General features: G+C 43.1%; 1 protein-coding gene across 4 annotated transcripts in view; it reads left to right on the forward strand.

The window, feature by feature from the left end:
* The window catches only part of smap1 (small ArfGAP 1), an 80397-nt gene that overhangs the window by 46081 nt on the left and 15574 nt on the right, over window positions 1–18742 (forward strand). For 3 of the 4 annotated variants that reach the window (XM_034551671.1, XM_034551670.1, XM_034551668.1), the window contains exons 5-6: window positions 10946–11009; window positions 17407–17522. In XM_034551671.1, the coding sequence (XP_034407562.1) occupies window positions 10946–11009; window positions 17407–17522 (180 nt within the window). The remainder of the gene's footprint in view (window positions 1–10945; window positions 11010–17406; window positions 17523–18742) is intronic. The other variant, XM_034551669.1, reaches the window with a different exon arrangement.

The raw sequence follows: 18742 nt of genomic DNA on the forward strand, positions 1-18742 counted from the left end.
GCGTTGTTGACAGTATTTCACTAAAATGCTCTCCTCACAGACTAAATCAATTCCTTTTGCGTTGTCAGCCGTAGGGCTGATGTATCTTTTAATTGACAGGAGGAACTCTGGGAGATGATGGTTATTTAAATGTAAAACAAATTAACTGAGCATTGTGAGCATCTCAAAATGAAATGCTTGTAACATATTCTCCAGCAAGAGAGACATCCCGTACCGGAGGTGATTGTCTGATTTGAGCTTGAATGTGGAGAACGGGCAAATCTACGGAAAATATGGGGAACAGAAACTGCACACAGGTGTAGTTATGAATGTAGACAGCCATGCACAGACATTCAGCCTGACAGACACACTAGAATATCAAGTAGTCTGTCTTTTTTTTCTCTGTGTTCAAATGAACAATTTATATTCAGCTTGATTGGGGTTGTCAAAGCTCAACTTTGTCTTCTTCTCCACACTTCCTACCCAGTGCCTGTAGGCACTAATTAAACTACAGCTCTGATTGGAAGCTGGCATCTGAGTTTGTGTGTGTTATGTACAAGAGTCCTCACACAAATGGAAATCCTCTGAAATAGTTTTTAGGTTTTTACATGTTAAGATGAGCATTAGGATGGGGCAAAGGTCAGGGTTGCCTACACGTCTGATCATGATCTTTCACATTAGTCGACTTTACGATAGCCACTGTTGGTACCAGTTAACACCTGCCAAACGGGAAGTCTTAAAGGGAATATTTTGTGAAATGTTGTCGTTTTTTTCTTCTTTTTCTCGAGTTACACAACGGAACTGACAGGCAGGGGGCACCCCTCGGTTCTGAAAAGTAAAGCCAATGCGGGAGTTTCTTGAACTTGCATTCTCTCTACTGACCAGCAGGGGGCGACTCCTCTGGTTGCAAAAAGAAGTTGAATTGTATAGAAGTCTATATAAATGACTCTACTTCTCTCTTGATTCTTTTCCTCAGTAAACATGAGTTTATGGTCTCAATTTATAGTGTCAAGTCTTCTTCAATGCAGCATGATGCTCATTTAGTAAATGATGGTCCATTTAGAGTCATACAGACCATAAAGCAGGGGATGCTGTTGTATACAGCTTCTCTACGTCACTCCTTCACAGTCCAAATGTATGTTCACTTCCGTTCACTGGTTGCAAAAAGCCAAGATGGCGACTGCCAAAATGAAGACCTCAAGGCTTCAAAGCGGCAGTCCACAAACCAACTGGTGACGACTCGGCCCACTTCTCATATTGCTGACAGGTTTTTGGAAGTGGTGATTTTGAGCCCCGGCGACCCACAACTAGAAATCCGAAGGTGAAACAACAGCTCGTAGTTCGTCTTTGCGTCAAACTACGTCAACTGTCTCGCAGAGAGAGAGGACAGAGTGTACTCCGCACTCACCGCCACAAAAAGCACAAAGGCACTCCATTATCTCCCTCTGGTTGTTCCCCCTCCCTCCTCACCTCCATTCATCGCCATCTCTCCATCTCGCCCTCTTTTCCTTGCCCTCTCCCTCCCTGCGAAGACTAAATCATTGTGTCGTCCCATTGGAGTGCTGGCACGTGTTGTCTTTTTCTTTTCAGCCCCATGAATAAATTATCAAAGAGAACAAGAGGCTGCTTTTCCTTCATGCAACACTGGCGTTTGCCTTTTGTTGGAGATAGAAATTAAGGAGTGTGTGTGTGTGTGTGTGTGTGTGTGTGTTCATTCCATGCAGGGATTTTGGGAGTGTCTTATCACTAGGTGCTCTGCACATCTGGACTGAGTTGGGCTCTCAAAGGTTCCCAGAGATTGGATGTGACACACACACACACACACATATGCGCGCGCTGGGCAGCAGCAGCTAAAGCATATCTGTGGTCGATTGGAGTTAGTTCGAGCGGACGGTGTGAAGGGCAGCCAAAGGAGCGGCGCTCTGTGACTAATAACGTGACACACACACACACACACATAGGAAGCAGTGCTCTCTGTGGGTCTGGCAGTCAGAGGATCGATAGCGTAGCCACACGGAGGCTAATCAATAAGGTGGATTTGCACCGCTGGAGGAGGAGAATCAAGCCTGTATGCCAAGAAAACACACACACACACACACACACACACACACACACACACACACACACACACACACACACACGCGATTGTAAACGCTCACATCCAACCTCCCCCACTATAAATGCACAGGCCTCCTCCTCCCCCTGCTGTGCTGCAGTAGAGCCTATATATACCATGGGGATAGTTATATCCCGGCTTACCTCTCCAAACAGAGCAGGTTGGCATTCACGGAGCTCAGGGCTTTGTAAAACACATCATACAACAGGATTTATTGTCGCTCGTAGGTTTGTGTCAAGTCCCTGCTGACGTGCGTGAGAGAGATGGTCCGTAACCTATTTATTTTGACAGCGGTCGGTAAATATTGCAGCAGGTGTTGTTCTATGTTTTCAGCGCCTCATGTAGCTATTTTACTGTCAAAGTTATTTCATATTCTAGTGGCCTGATAATTGGACTGAACGGCTTTTCTGTTCATGTTAGCGGTTTTCCATGAACTAGAAGTGACTTCTCAATCCGTTCCCATAGTTTCCGTTGACACAGAGGGTTTAACAAACATAATACAAATATGCTGAATTAAAAGGTGTTGTTTCTGTAAAGGCGGGGGACGTGGGTGACTTGTAGTAGTAACCCCCCCCCCTCCCACCACCACCACACACACACACAAAATAATTGAATTGTGGAGAAAAACCTTTTGATTTCCAAAAGTTAAACTCAAAATCTGCAGCAGTGCGCAAACTAATTGGTGACGTCACAACGATTACGGACACTCTTCTCATGCACAGACTGTGGTACAAACGCGGTGGTTTGCGCGTGCCTTTCTCTCAAAATGTGTGTGTGTGTGTGTGTGTGTGGCCATCACATCCCGTTCGTCAATCGTGTTCCTCGACTCAAGTTGGGCATCGGGCGCAATGTTTCCCCAAATCGGAGCGTCTGCGTGCCTGCGTGTTTCCTAAAATCAATCCCAACGAATTCCAACCTGAAGCTGCCTCTTACTCCAAAAACACAGCCTAACGAGATTCTCGGTGCTCTTTAAGCCCTCCTGTTTAGTGGCAAATAAGATTCCCTTCGAAAACACCTGAAAATACCCCGTTTAAATTGCCACGGCCGTCTTTTAGTTGCTGCTTTTGATTTGATCAGGTATTCTTTCCCTGAACAGCACCGTCACGCATCAGCCGTCAGACTACACCGTGACCTTCCTCAAACACTCAAGTGTGGTTGATTGTGCCCGTTTGCATGCACCCACATTTTTTTGTGCTTTTATATGTATGAGTGTTTGTCTTTTTTTCTTACCTCTGTGTTTGTCTTAAAATGTCTGCTTGTGTGTGCATGTACGTGCTCCGACTCACAGATGAATGTGTAACTGGGATGGAAGGGATGCTTGCGTGTGGCAGCTTAAGATCTCCTCTCTGTCATCAAACCGTGTGTGTGTGTGTGTGCGCGCGTGCGTGCGTGTGTGCGTGTGTGCGTGTGTGTGTGTGTGTGTGTGTGTGGCACCGCAGTAAGTCTGAGGCTGTTAAGTGTGCAGGGCTGCTGCAGTTCTGCACCACTCAACACAATCTGTCTCTCAGCTGTTGGCAGCAACACACGCACACACACACACACACACACACACACACACTTACACTCGTCCGGGTGGAGCTGCGGTGCTGTCGACTGAATGATATCTCAGTCTGTATTGATAACACATTATCAACCAGCTGCACTGTCCATTTCGTTCCGTCTTGTCCCTCCCTTTGTCATCCTCTCCTCATGTCTTTTTTCTTTCCTTATTTTTCCTCCCCATCACCTTTCCGTTCTCTCTCTCTCATAATTGCCCCTCCTCTTCCTCTGACTCACCCCTCCAGATTGACCCACCTGTTATCCCCGCGTCTCTTCCCTCCCCGTCTGTCTCCTGCAGCGCCGGCTCGCCCAGCCGGTGGCAGTTTTTATCATTCTCTTTCATAGCGTTAATAAGGCAGCTGTCAGCCACGAGGAGACAATCCACTTCTTGCAGGGCTTTAACCAACCTGCATGTACAACTGCGCTGCCACTCGCTTCTGCCGCCGCTACTCGTCACTCCTCTACGGCTGCTGCTGCTGCCACACCCACCAAAGTCAAATAAAAGTCAGCACCTCGAATAAACTCGGCACTACGGGTTTCCGGTATGTTATCACCGCTTTGTGAAAGTGACTTTCACTTGGAGCTGCTGCGAGGCTTTTACTGTGACAAATCCGTGCAGGAAGTAGCTATACATCGGGGAATGAAAAGTAGGGTAGCGATCCAAATTCATTAGCGAATATTAGAACAGTGTGACATCATAAGTCAAGTCCCGCCTCGTGTTGAGATTATATTCTCACTCTCGTTCACTTATTCATTCTAATCACTTCTTCGCTGCTTGTTTTGTTGTTTTTGTTCAACGTTAAGCTACTGTCAGTGCTTCCTGTACACATTAAAAGTATTTTGGCAGCTTAAAGGGACATAATCCCTCCCTTCCCAGGTCGGCTTTTAATGTTAAACAACTGGAACGAGTGGATTTGACTGCGGATGGACGCTGCGTGAGAAAAATCTGAAATTGCTTTGATTTAAATGAATCCAGAATAATTAGTGAACGACGGAATTTACATTGTTGTTGTCCTGGGTTTGCAGGGTTCGGGGTTATTCCGATTTCTGAATATCAATACTCGCGCAATATGCTGCTGCTGACTACCAGGGCAATGCTTCAGCTTTCTTTTCCCCAAAGTTTAGAATCTGTCATCGCAGTTTTTTGTGATTGTGTGACGCGTGGGTTTTGAACTGATCCAGGTCCCTTTTTAAGCCAACAAGATTGTGCTGTGGGAATAAAAGATGTATCAGACGGGACAACCAGCAGGAAACCTGACCCTTGTCCTACTCTTTTCTTCTGCGTGTCTTCGTCTCGCTTATATATATATATATATATATATATATATATATATATATATATATATATATATATATATATATATATATATATATATATATATATACACACTGTATATATCTATCTTATTGTGGATGTGTAGCATCTGAGAGATACCAATCCAACTGATTTACAGTGCGACTACTTCCAGACTTCCAGCTTCTGCTCTACCTTTGCGGCGGTTCCATACTTGCTTCTTAGCCGCCTCTGTTTTTCTTATGTCTCCCTCAATCTTCCTCGTGCCCACTCTTCCTCCTTCGTCCTCTATTTCCTGTCCTCCGCGTCTCTCCCTCTCGCATCCGCCGCTAACCAATTTGCAGCCCTCATCTCCCGCTCGTCTCCTTCCACTCTATTTGTTCCCCCCTCCCCCTCTCCCTTTATTAGTGTTGCTTGTTCTTGGTTTGTTCCATCACCTCGCTCTGCCCTCCCCTCAGAGGAGATGTTTGTTTCATCTCTCAGCCTCTCGAATGTGCGTGCGAGGGGGGACGGGGGGATTCTGTGAGGCTGACTACAGTCTCAGTGGGTCGCCAAGCCTCTCTGTGAGGGGCTGCAGGTGTGTTGTTCTAGATGCAAGTGTGTGATGGTAGTCGGTGATGCAGCGCTCCCCCGAGTTCCAGTGACTGATGTTGGTTTGAAAGGCGATACAAACATTTTTAGATCAAATCTGTTGGTTGCTGGTGCCTGGCGAGAACCATGGATGGATGGAAGGATGGGTGGGTGGATGGATGGATGGAGGGCAGGAGTTGAGGATGTCTCCACTTGCATATATTTGTTTCTATTCGCCCTATGGTTCTCTAGGCATCCATCACACAAACCGACATGACTAAAATTGACGTACAGTTTGACCCAGATTACGACCGATACTTTTATCAGACCCAACTCCCACCTGCGATGAACTTGCGGCATCCCTGTTATTGTATGGAGGGGTTATTTTTTTTGTATAATTCAAAGTACAAGGTTATTTTTATTCTCATTGTAAGAACAGGGTTGCACAACGAAATGCAGATTGCGGTCCGATTTTGCCAACACAACAAAATACAACTATATGCTATATAACTATATAATCATATGTGGAGGATGAATTCAGGACTCAGTCAGTCTTAAAGTCTGGTGGTACAGCAGCTGATACTTCTGTGTTTCTTTCCAGACAGCAGCCGGTGAACAGGTTGTGTCTGGGGTGGGTTTTTGTCTTTTTAATATCCTTGGAGCTCTTCGCAGGCACAGTAGATAGGTACCAATGATGCACTGGGTGGTTTTAATCACCTGTAGAGCCTTCCTTTCCTGGGCCGTGCACATCCCATTCCAGTTTGTAATGTTTTCAGTCAGGAGGCTTTCTATTGCTCCTCTGTAGAAGTTGACGAGGACTTGGCAAAGGAATTTGTCCTTCTTGAGTTTCCTCAAAAAATAGAGCTGTTTGTGAGCTTCCTTCACCTGGATGGAGATGCGAGGGACCGCGTCAGGTTGGTTATGATGCTGATTCTCAGGAACTTACAGCTGTCCACCTCCGCTCCATTGATGTCGACTTTTTCTAAAATCAACAATCGGTAAAACAAAAGTTCACAAGTACAGTACATTCAAGTAGTGCAGATGCCGTATCAATTATGACTCACCTTTGTACATACGGGCTCTTAGATGGCCTAAAAAATTGATATTTTTTCTTCTTCAAGCAATTGGAAGTCAATATGCCATATTCATGAAAGATATTACTACTTTGACTCTGGGTTTTTGTTGTTGTAATTTATAATAATTTTTCAATATGTTTATTTTGTTTGTGTGTTATTCTTCCGTCATAATGTTAATGTCATCCCACTGCCTCAAGAGCAGCTTCCCTTTCTCTTCCCTCCACATTGCGTGACCTTTTGTTGTGCACATGCTGAATTTGGTGGATATATACAACAACTAAATGCCATGCATTCGGTGTGCATGTTTTTATTTTTATTTTATTTAGATGGCACACGGTAGGTTCCACTTTAATATAAGTCACATGTCGAAGCAGACATGCCAGAACCACAAGTTGCTGCCGGCTTTCAAAGTGTGGCTTATCGTCTCATCAAGCACTTTTTATAATAGCATTATCTCATGCTTTGATGTAATTAGGATGCCACAGGTACCCGAGGGATCTTAGGTCCAGTTTCATGTACCTAATGAATATTTATATACAGTATTACCATTTCTGGCAGCTAGCTCCCAATCTTGATTAATTATTTGCCTCATGGGTCCCTTGGCGTTTGTTTCCGTGCTGGTCGTGACATAGAAAACATCTCAAAATGACTTTATCAAGAGATGTTGGAAATCAACTTTCTTCATAACCTTGTATGGTAGAAAATAAATAATAATACCTTGCTTTTGTTAACAATAACCGAAAGATTAAAGAAGGCATTCGTATAATGGCACACATTGTAAATTCAGCATATATGCGTATTTTACAGGTCCGTCTGTCTTTATGGTCCATGATTGTGAACGTCATATCTCAGTAAACACTTTGAGGGAATTCCTTCAAATTTGGCGTCCACTTAAACTTAAAGATTAACTGATTTGAATTTAGTAATCAAAGACAAGGTCACTGTGCCCTCACGAAAAACAAATGTTTGGCCAAACTCCAGAATTGATATGCTGATTATGACAATTTCACAAGTGATGGCAATAGGGAGAGAAATGGATATCAACTGCCACTGGACTGAAGTTCTAGTGATGTTATTTAGTTCCTTCATTTAGCCAAATGTTAGCTACCATCTAAGACCCCTAAAAACTTATATTTTAAGTTAAGCTTGTGTTAACCACAGACCATATTTACACCATTCAACTGAAAACCCCACTGATCTGGAGATGAGGGAACCAGAAGTGCATAAATGCTGACTCGTTCCTGCGTTTTAGGACTCGTTTATGCAGCATTCCATTGTATTTTCTGTCGTCTTTGTATGATGTGATGATGGAAGGGACTCAACAGCACCTTGCTGTCACCCTGTCCTTTTCGTTCAAGCCCGTTGAGTACATCAGGGTCGAACTTAGAGCAGACTTTGCCCCCCCACTCAGACATCCAGCGTGTCTAGTGTGAGCTTTTGACAGCAATCTGACGTGACGGCAGTCATCGCAGGGTTTTTGTTTGCTCAGTGGCTTCCATTCAATGTGGCATCACCCTCATTGCCTGAATATACTCATCCGTTGGGGAGAGATGGGCGGGTGAGGGTTATCGATTGCTGGCCTCTCATCCAATTCCACTTTCTTTATCTGTCATCAAAAACAACTGCCCCTGACACTCAATCACAGCCTGTCGCTCGCCATCTGTCAACTGCATCTCCCGATCATCCCGGAGAACTGATGGAAAGCCCGACTTGTCTGCGAGTGTTTCGAGAACAATATTGGCAGCATTGTCTATCCAAATCCCCTCACACGGCGGGGAATTTAAGCTTTTCATGCTGACTGACATTTTGGATTTCCTTCTTTCTTTCTCCTCATGTCTCCCACAGCAGCTGTGTGGGATGTAGCACTCGAAGGCTATGAAATCTCAATTTTGTGACGCTGTGCATGGTCTGAAATGTTGGTAATCAAAAATAGAAATTCCGATTCTTGTTGCGCGCACCCTGCCAATGCTCTTAATGGAGGTGTTGGCTTTTCTGACGAGAGAATTTTGTATTGCGGTTTGGCTCATAATGATATCTTTGCTGGGAAATATGTGCTTGTATTGTTACCCCAAAAATGAAGCCTGCAAGTGAGTAAAAATGAGAGCTTCTTTGGAAAGTAGAAAAAGGCCCAATGAGGAGACAGAAGAAGAAGAAGAAGAGCCTGTGAATTACAAGAAAATGAAAGCCTTATTTAAAAGACAATATCAGGAGTCCTAGTTAAAATACAGGTTTACCACTACAGGTGGTTCTCACGCACCCTCTCTGCATAATATGGCGATAATTCAGCGTACAGGTGAATTGTATTTTTTGTGTACTGTATATTTGTTTTCATGCCGATGTTACGGTTTGCGTCCTCTCGAATTGTCTAATTCTGCAATTCAATGTCAAACCTTCTCGTATACAGTCTGGTCAAAGTCCTTCGAGGAAAAGAGTCCACTTGAGTTGCTTGTTGTTTAGCATGTGTTGAAACGGGAAGTTAGCAAATTGCCCTTCCTTTGAAATAAAGTTGGTACAAATAACACACAATACATTTTGGAGCCTGTTTTGTGTCACGTAAAATAACTGTAGTAAAAATAGATATAAATAAATTACATTTATGGGGGTGGAAAAACAATCGGAGGTCAGAGAACATCACCACGACACCGGTCGTATCATTTAATTTCGTCTTATTTATTTATACGTTGAAGGCCGGTCCGTGAAAATATTGTCTTACACGAAACCGGTCTACGGTTTGGGATCGCTGCTCTATAAATTATATTCAATTAGCCATTGTGGGTCGGGGTCTTTTTTTTTTTTAGTGGCGCAACAATTCCTGGCTTAGCCGTAAGAGATCAACCTTGTGGACTTCACAGATATTTAAATTTAAAGGGCTTTGGTACTCTGTATCAGCAGACATCCTGAGTTGAGTTCTTGGAATGGGTATTGGTATTACAACATTTTTTTCTTAACATTATTGAATTATTTCTTGTATTCAGATATGAGGGAATACTGACTTTGGATCGGGCCGATCTATTCAATTCTGTGTTTATATACTATTTACATTAGTTCAGTTTCAAGATTGTTTACCAAGTTGCTCGTATGCAACGTTATGCATGTTAGCGGATTAGATCTGATTATTTTAGAGTTTCCACAAATAATTATATTTGAATATCGTTTCTTTTTTTCTCCATATACTAAAACCAATTGCTCTGATGTTTAATCCCTTTACATAAGTGTCTCAAATAACATTGTTCGACCCTGATATTAATCAGATGTGCAAAGACAACATTGGCTATGTATCTTAGAGTAATGTAGCCCTCTGAGGCACATTTGTGATTTTGGTCTGTACAAAATAAGTTGAATTGATTTGGGGCGGAGAGGAATTTTTTTTTGTAGTTTTTATGGGACTAAAATCCACGCTCTCATGAAATCCATTTTTTCTGAACCAGTTCCATTCTTGCAAAGCACCAGCTCACATCTTTGCCGGTGAACACAAACAACCACCCTCTGTACGAGCTTCGCTGCAGTCCCCACACACATCAATTCGCATCCAATGCATTCTTGATTAGGCGTGGACACAGTAATTGTTTTCATTGCCTTGGATTGGAACGACATTGAATTTAATGTGGTCCATCGATCTTTTGTTGGGGGGAAATTGGGTTTGTTACCAGCGTTGTAGATCTCTCATGGCCCACGTGTTAACCTTTAATACCCCCCCCCCCCCCCCCCCCCCCCCTCCCTTTCTCTCTCACACCACATTATTCTCTCCAATCTCACTATATCTCTATCTCACCTCACCCTCTTTATCCTCCTGTCTCATTTTCCTGCTCTTTGACTTTTAATCTTTCCCTCTTTCTCGTTCCCCTCTATCTGTCTTCCTTTCTGCTTTTCACTCCCTCCTAGTCCTCCCCCACTATCCATCCCTCCATTCCGCTCCCTGTATTTACTTTCCATTTAAAAAACCCATTAACATGATTGCCTATCAGAAATAGTATTGACATGGCAGTTTAACACTGACCAATAGCTGAAAGATGTCACCAGCAAATATTTGTATGTTACTCGATATATATATGACTTCAAAGATTATCAATATTGCCATTGACAGATGTTCTTTTTGTCATTGGGTGTGAAAATTGAATCATTCTGAATGAAATCTGGTTGTATACAGTATAGTAACGCATATTGCTTGTGGATGACGTTGACTATCGACCATACTTATGTATTATACTTTATTTGGGGTCAGCATTGGTTTTCTGTATTGAAACATAAATAGACAGGTGAAGTCCTCGCACATAATTGCAGCATCTATATTAATATGAAACTGAGAAAATGTGGCAAATTGGGCATTCTACTAAATAATTTCCTTTTACCTGTCTCCTTTGTCTTTCCCAGCAGTCGGAGTGTAAAGCCGGTCCCAAGGAAAGCGCGGAGCCGGCCGTGGACCTGCTGGGCCTGGGTAAGACGTGACCGACCTGCTGCCAATACAATAACGTGTCAAACTGTACACGGACACAACCGCCCGACGTGCCAGATGTTTGAATTAAACCAATTACGCTGGGTGACGCAATGACATTTCTCGATCGGTATTGTTGTAATTGCAGGTTGAATATTGTTGCACGTTGTGAATGAAAGGGTTAACGCTGTCGTGCTTGTACGGAGACCTTTTGTTCCACTTTGATGACGTGTTACTCCACCTGGCAGTTAATACTTTATCGGTGGCTTCGGGTCGCCAAGTCTGACACAACTGTGAGCCGACTACATTTAAATCCACACAATGGTTCCGTCATGTACTGGACTTTCTAATTATGATTTAAGGTACATTTCAAAAAAGGGAAAGTTTAGCTTTTTGTGGGCGATTTGGCAATGACACATATAAGGAAATTATATTACATTATATTTTACACTCTGAGTAGATAACCTGTTGCCTGAAGCGTAATGATTAGGTTATGGATCTGTTTACAATCTATTAAAGTTGTGAATTTTGTTGGTGGGACATCACTCTTTAGCTGGTTTATTCCTCGTTCTTTTATTTTTTTTATTTAACCTTTATTTAGCCAGGCGAAACAGATTAAGAACAAATTCTTATTTTCAACTGTGGCCTGACAAGAAGCGAAAACCTCTTGAGGGAAAGGAGAGGAAAATAAATAAATAAAAGTTTTAAAAAGTGCCAAGGAGTGGAGAAAGCAACATGCTAACAGCCTGAGAAACAGCTGCATTCTTCTTTCAGCAAGTCCGTGATCTTGGCTTTAAAGGCCGACTTGGAGACGTAGGAGTGAAGTTGCAAGTATTTTTGTTTCTTTAAGGAAACAAATAAGAAGGACATGTTAAAACATGTCAGTGTGCACTTGCCATCTCAAAAGCTAAATTTGCCATCTCAAAAGCAAATTTGAGGCTTCAAAACAGCCAATGGGTGACGTCCCGACGACTACGTCCACTTCTTAGATGCAGTCTGTGGCTGAACTTCGTAAAGTAACTGAGGACCATTCTGAAGCTCCCAATGGCACTAACATAACCTAGTTTTCAGTGTCTCGATTCTCCAAATCCACGATTCGATTTAAACGTTTATTTTCCAGCACTGATGCCGATGCCATTATCAGACTGCCGAGTCTTTATTCATGAAGATCAAGAGCTTGTTTTTGCCCTCACAGCTACCAAAAAAAAATCTGTTTTTGTAGGAGTTTGTGGCCATAGCTGTCGGTTCCGAGGGGGGGAACTGATCGTTAATCTCCTGCGTGCATTTTACTGGCATTTGTGTCCAATTGAAGAACGCAACAGCAGACAAGCCGAATGCACCACGGTTTTGACCTTCAGCGAAGGTCACAAGCTGGACTCGAACCTGTGACATTTCGATTGCACGTTGTCTTCGTGCTTGTTTTTAGGCCATAAACGGCAAAAACAGTCGGGGTTGGTTCAGGTTTTCTTTTTCACCATGAATGTGTAATATCCAATCACCTTGTTTTTCCGTATACAAGGCCGTAGAAATAGAAGAAATAGCCGGTGGATACGGTGTTGATCAAATATTCCCAGCCGCAGCATGGAAGAGTGAGAGTGGACGGCCTGCTATGAATAACCAATGCTACACACCTCGCAGCCACGTGAAGTGGAGGAGATTTCACACATAATCGATAAGTCAAATACGTGGCAGTACACACACACACACACACACACACACACACACACACACACGTTCCACCATCCATCCATCCAACCAACCGTGTCTCTGGTTATTTGTGTTTTTTCGTCAGCTCCTCTGTTCAGTCTGATTCAGTTTAGCAGGCTGTGCTGGAATGAAAGCATGAACAATATTGCGAGACCAGCCAGATAAGCATTTTTATCTCCTTGGTTAGCCAGACATATTTGTTTAGTTTTATTTTCATTTAAAAAAGGCTTCTTTTTCTCAATATATTAAAACTAAATGTTTGTCTTTATCTCAGGTTTTGGTTTTCAGCTCTGCTGTCCCATGATGATGAATGCTGTCTCAGAGATGCTCCATCCTGCCAAAAATAAATCTCCTCAGGAGCCACTGAATCGATTTATAAAACCCTCAATTGATGGAGCACCCCTGTCTGTTTGTTTCTCTACGTCCCTTTCACTTCCACCTCTGCCTTTCCCTGCTGTAAAGTCCCTGACACTTGAGTCCAGACGGAGACAGTAAACAGGATTCTTCCTCCATGTTGTCTCCTGTATTCTAGCAGCTGTCCTTGTTGTGGTCCTACTTTTTTTTTTTAGGGGACTCTTCCTCTTGCCATTGTTGATTGGGTGAAAGACAATTTGTATTGTTGCTCAGTATTTGCCTCCATTCACTTATCTTAACTCGTTCCGAACCTTTTTCCTAAATACACGATCAAACATATTTATATTTTGCACCAAAAGATGTGCGGAGACGTGAAGAGCTGGCTCAAAACAATGAAGCTCATCGGCAATGAATGCGACACACTTCAACGTGCTAAGACGCCAAATGGGCTACATCTGCAAAGCAGAATTATGTCAAATAATTTCCTGTTGTGTTCTCTCGCCAGCAGCCTTCTTTGTCGGTGCGTCGCTATGTTTCTTGGCACATTGCTGGCACCGACTGTTGGTCGGGGGATCGGTGGCGACAGGAACGTCAAAACTGCTTTTTTTCTTTTCTTCAGGCTTCAAAATCATACATTTATTAATTTGACCAATTTGTCAGTGCAACATTGAAAGACCTACTCCTAGTCCAATCTCAGAACACATTGGCTGTTGGTCTGATGGCGACTCAGCCACTGTGGGCAACGCCCAATTCTTCTGGGGAACTCTAGGGAAGCCAGCTAATATCCAAATAATGTCCGGTGCAAGACTCTTGCATGAGCTGTTCAATGTTAACATATTTGCATTCATATGCAGATTTCTGTCCAAAGGTCTTCATGAACTGCAATTAAATCACAGTTTTTAGATTAATTCAGTTGCCTGCCATCCGAAACAGAAAATATGCAAGAATGAAATATTGAGTTTTGCTCTGTTGGAACAGACTGGGTTGTTCACGCCTTACTCCTTAAATGTTGGATGTGTTTTGTTAACGAGACAAAGGAGAAGGGATTAACTCTATAGTTAAGAGGTTCAGTCAACAATCTTTATAACCTGAACATTATTCTGAAATATAAATGATGTACTTGGGCAGCCCAGTGTGGACTGCATAAACCAGTCAGGGGGGCAAAAGGAGAAAAATGTCTTGTGGTATTTTGAAGAAACACACTACTATATTTCATTAATTACAACAACTTTGCCAAGTTTAGGAATAAGTGCCATTTGAGCGCAACATTAACTACTATAATAAAGTTAGTAGTGTTAGAAATTGATACGCTACCCCAACACAAGACGGGGCCACACAATTAGGTACTCGTGCAGATCCTGCCTAAGTTGAATAGTGCTGCAAATTTTAAATGAGCAATTCATCAAATTGTTAAGATTCAATTGATGATGTGCAGTGAAACTGGGGCCTCGGGCAGTCGGGGCCCCCGAGGGCAGCTGCTCACTTTGCGCAGGCTTGACTGCAAAAAGAAAGTGTCATCATTATCCAAATTTATGCTAACCAACCGTAACAATTTTAAAAAAGCAATTGTCCGCTATTTCTGTCTGTCGCTTGATGTTTGTTTGTACGGAACTCTCAAATTGTGGATTATGCGGGCGTTTCTTCTGCAGCACCTCTTTGAAAAAATCACAGTACAAACTATCCCATTACCTTTATCACTGGTATACACATATATTTCACCGGGAACATTCTGTGTCCATTTTCCACACAAGTATAATATTTTAGCCCTTTTTTTTCCGGCGGCCAATTCCCTAATGTGACAGCCTCCCACTGAATGAGGTCGCTGTATTTATTGAAGTGTGTGTGTGTGTGTGTGTGTTTTTATTTTGGGTGCTTTTAAAAAAACAACAACAAAAACACACACACACACACACACACACACACCCTTAACCGCGGGTGTGTTTCCATGGTGAAGCAAAGAGTGCTCTCAAGAAGCGGCTCCATCCCGTAATAAAAGGACGGTGGGCTCATTGCCCGACATGGCAGTCATGATGATGTTGGCCCCCTTTTTCTCCCTGGGGCTCATTTCTGTGGCAGTGAGCTTTTGGTCAGAGAAGTGTGTGTGTGTGTGTGTGTGTGTGTGTGTGTGTGTGTGTGTGTGTGTGTGTGTGTGTGTGTGTGTGTGTGTGTGTGTGTGTGTGTGTGTGTGTGTGTGTGTGTGTGTGTGTGTGTGTGTGTGTGTGTGTGTGTGTGTGTGTGTGTGTGTGTGTGTGTGTGTGTGTGTGTGTGTGGGGGGGGGTAAGAGGGTAATTGATGCACAGGAAATCCTTTTTCTTTTCTCGCCCATTTGAAAACGTGGGCACCCGTCATTCTTGCCCGCCCCTACAGTAATAATCGTAATAAGCTTCGCTCTTCAAGCAGCAATTTACAAGGTGACTTAACTGTCACAGCTCATATGTCCAAGTTAAATCAAGTACAATTTATTCTTATAGCCCAATTTCAACAAATTTGCCCCGGATGGGCTTGAAGGCATCGCGGGACGGATGGAGGTCAAACATTCAAAGTTTAATAATTAGGGCGGAAGATGTCGCCATCAAAGTAGTTCTTTGAAAGTGAGTTTTGGTAAGTGGTTCATAAGGATGTCGAGTGGTCTTTGCTAGCCTTCTCCCAGTGAGTGGCTTTCCCTGTAACCCTGCAGTCTGGCTAAAGGAGCTCAATCTTGTTCACACTTTAAAAGGGCTAAATTATGGATGTCTCATCATTGTGGTTATATAAATGACCTCTGCTGCTTGCTGGCACTTAGACACACGTACACACACACAGACTCCCTTTCACACACTGCCTCTCCATCACCGTCTCTCTCTTGCTGTGTCTCAGATTACAGTACAGTGTGTGCTGTTTTCTTCCACCGTACTGTAGTTAATCTGCTTAAAGATCAGCTATATTTACAATTTAGCTCATTATTTTTGAGCTGAACAAGAGAACACACGCCCGTTAATTTGCTGAATACGTAAGCCGGTACGGCTGCGTCACCCTGCTTTCCAGTCTTCGTGCTAAGCTTGGCTAACCACATCCTGGTACTGTGCATAGCACACCGATTGGGAGATTATTATCGATTGAGCTCCTCATCTCACCCTGGGAAAGCAAAATACAAGTATTTCTCAAAAGGTTGGACTATAGAAGTTGTTGTGGTAAAGGCAAAAGAGAAGGGTGGTCATCATTAGGTAAAAATGTAACCAAACAAACAGACTATAGTATACATTTAAGTTGTAAAATAACAATATGGTAAACTATTAAGTCAAGAGGCTGTGTATCAGAGTTTAAAGGGAAAGTCCACCACCAAAATCACAACTACATATCTTTCTTCTTCCTTGGAGTGTTCTTTATCGATCTATTTTCGGTGCAGGTTGCCGAGTGTTGTGTATATATCGGCCGTAGAGATCAAGTAGAAGGATGCATCCATATTCGGCACTGCTAGCTCACTTAGCACCGCTGAGCTAACATTACGGCAGACATCTCTACGGCCAATATCTCCAAAACTAGGCCACTCACACCAAAACAATCTGGATCGATAAATAAGACTACAGGTAAGAGGAAACATATGTAGTTTTGATTTTGGGGTGTACTATCCCTTTAAGTTAGTTTCACCTACACTAAGCCACTGGTCACTCACCATCCATTTTCCTTTCTTTTTTGGTGACTTTTAACACTTTTTTTTCCACAGCATACATTTTGTCACAAAGAACAGTTGTCGGTACGGCAATGGAACCGATCACAACAGACATTTTGTCTGGTCTGAGCCGGAAACACAAAGACGCGACTAATAACAATACCGATGGCTCATTTCCATATGGACGCACCAGTAGGCCATGCCCGAGAGTCAAACAAACACAATACCGGTGCCCTGGAACTGGCTCACCGAAATGGAATGCAGCCATCAGTAATTATTTTTGCCCTTTCTGCAACGGCATCTCAAAATGTCTGCAGTTACATAAGGTGTTTTCATTTTCAGAGTCCGTAGGTTTGGAGCTTTTGGAGCTCTCTGATATGATGTGCCTTTTTATACAGTTTTTTCAATATTAGACACTTGTCGATCCAACTGAAATTAAATAAAGACAGCCAAAGCTAAACCAGCTGGTTGAAAACAATGTAAAATACTTTTCCAAGGGCAAATGGAGGAGCGTGAATGAAATCCTTTTTAGGGCGAAGCAAAAGTGCAGTCGTAATAATTTTTCTTGAGGATGTTCCAATTATCAAGTGTGGTAATTTTAAATTGAACTTTGCCGGGCATTGTGAAGATGCTTTTAGTATGAGATGGTCATCTTAGAATCTGATCTCTCTCTCTCTCTCTCTCTCTCAGATGCTCCAGAGGAGGGTGGGAGGGGCTTGGTTGATGCTGCACCAATCGGCGAGGAACTGGACATCTTTGGACCAATGGTCTCCAACCCTCTCCCCTCTTCTAACAACACACAGCAGGTAACAAACACACACACACACACAAGCTTTTAATCGTTTGCTTATCACCACAGGCAGAATGCAACACAGGGAGGCTGCGGGCACTTCCATGATGCAAACGCAGGCATATTCGGCAACACGCCATCTCCCTTATACGTGCTGAGACGGACTCAGAGAGAGAGAAATAATGGCACAGTGAAGTGCGCAGCTGGGAGTTGTAGTGGCAATATTTATATTTCTAAAATATAAGCAACAATAATGCATTTCACTGCTTATATGTCTGATACTTCTTCAAGTCTACGTAGCAGAGTCCGGTTTAAATATACAACCCAAATATAGAATGTAGAATAGGTTATACCATACATTTTATACCCAAAACACTTGTATGTTGCTTTTTGTCACAGCTGTGCAAAAGGACACATTATGAAGGAATAAGTCAAATAAGGAGGGGCAAAGACCGAATTTAACAAGCCATAAGAGGCTTGAGTTGCCGACCCAGGAGAACTGTCAACAAACTGTGGTCTGGTTTATGTGTCACAGATATTTGAAAATAACGTGATGGAAGGATGGAAAGAGCCTCCATGGAGTTGTGAGTGTCAGCAGCCATATTGGATGACCTTTATTTCCTGGATAAACAAAAAACAAAACTGGGTGTTTGTCTGAATAAAGAAGAGTGAGGGGAAAAAATAACTGAAAAACAGCTGACGGCATTCTTGACTGCATTTCCAGATATTTGTCCTCGCTCATTTTTCCTTCCTCCCGTCACTCTTTCAGCAGCCAGTCTCAAAAGAGTGAGGTACGGCTGGTTGAATTAAACATTTTCAAGGAGCAGCGTTGATTTTTAAACGCCGTTGCGGTCCCCCAAAGCGTGGCCTTTGACCTCCACTCGGCTGGAAACGGGGACACGTATTCATGCGGACGCGTGTCTAAACTCTCAGACTCGGTCGGTGCGTACAGGATGCAGTTACACACTTCCATTCAGGGGATAAAGAAACACAAACAAACAGGAGACATGATATGGATTTCAGAGAAGACACACAACACGTACACCTTGTACAAATGCAGAGTGACCTCCATTCCTTGGGTTGAAAGTTCATTCTTTCACTCTGACCTATTCCCGGGTTTCAAATTGTATATCTCACTCTGGTACACACACACACACACACACACACACACACACACACCTGGGCGCCTCCTGGGAACCCACCAGGCAGTGGCTCCCTGGGGACCCAGGCATGACG

The sequence above is a fragment of the Cyclopterus lumpus genome, chromosome 15, assembly GCF_009769545.1.
Source record: "Cyclopterus lumpus isolate fCycLum1 chromosome 15, fCycLum1.pri, whole genome shotgun sequence".
Taxonomy (NCBI): domain Eukaryota; kingdom Metazoa; phylum Chordata; class Actinopteri; order Perciformes; family Cyclopteridae; genus Cyclopterus; species Cyclopterus lumpus.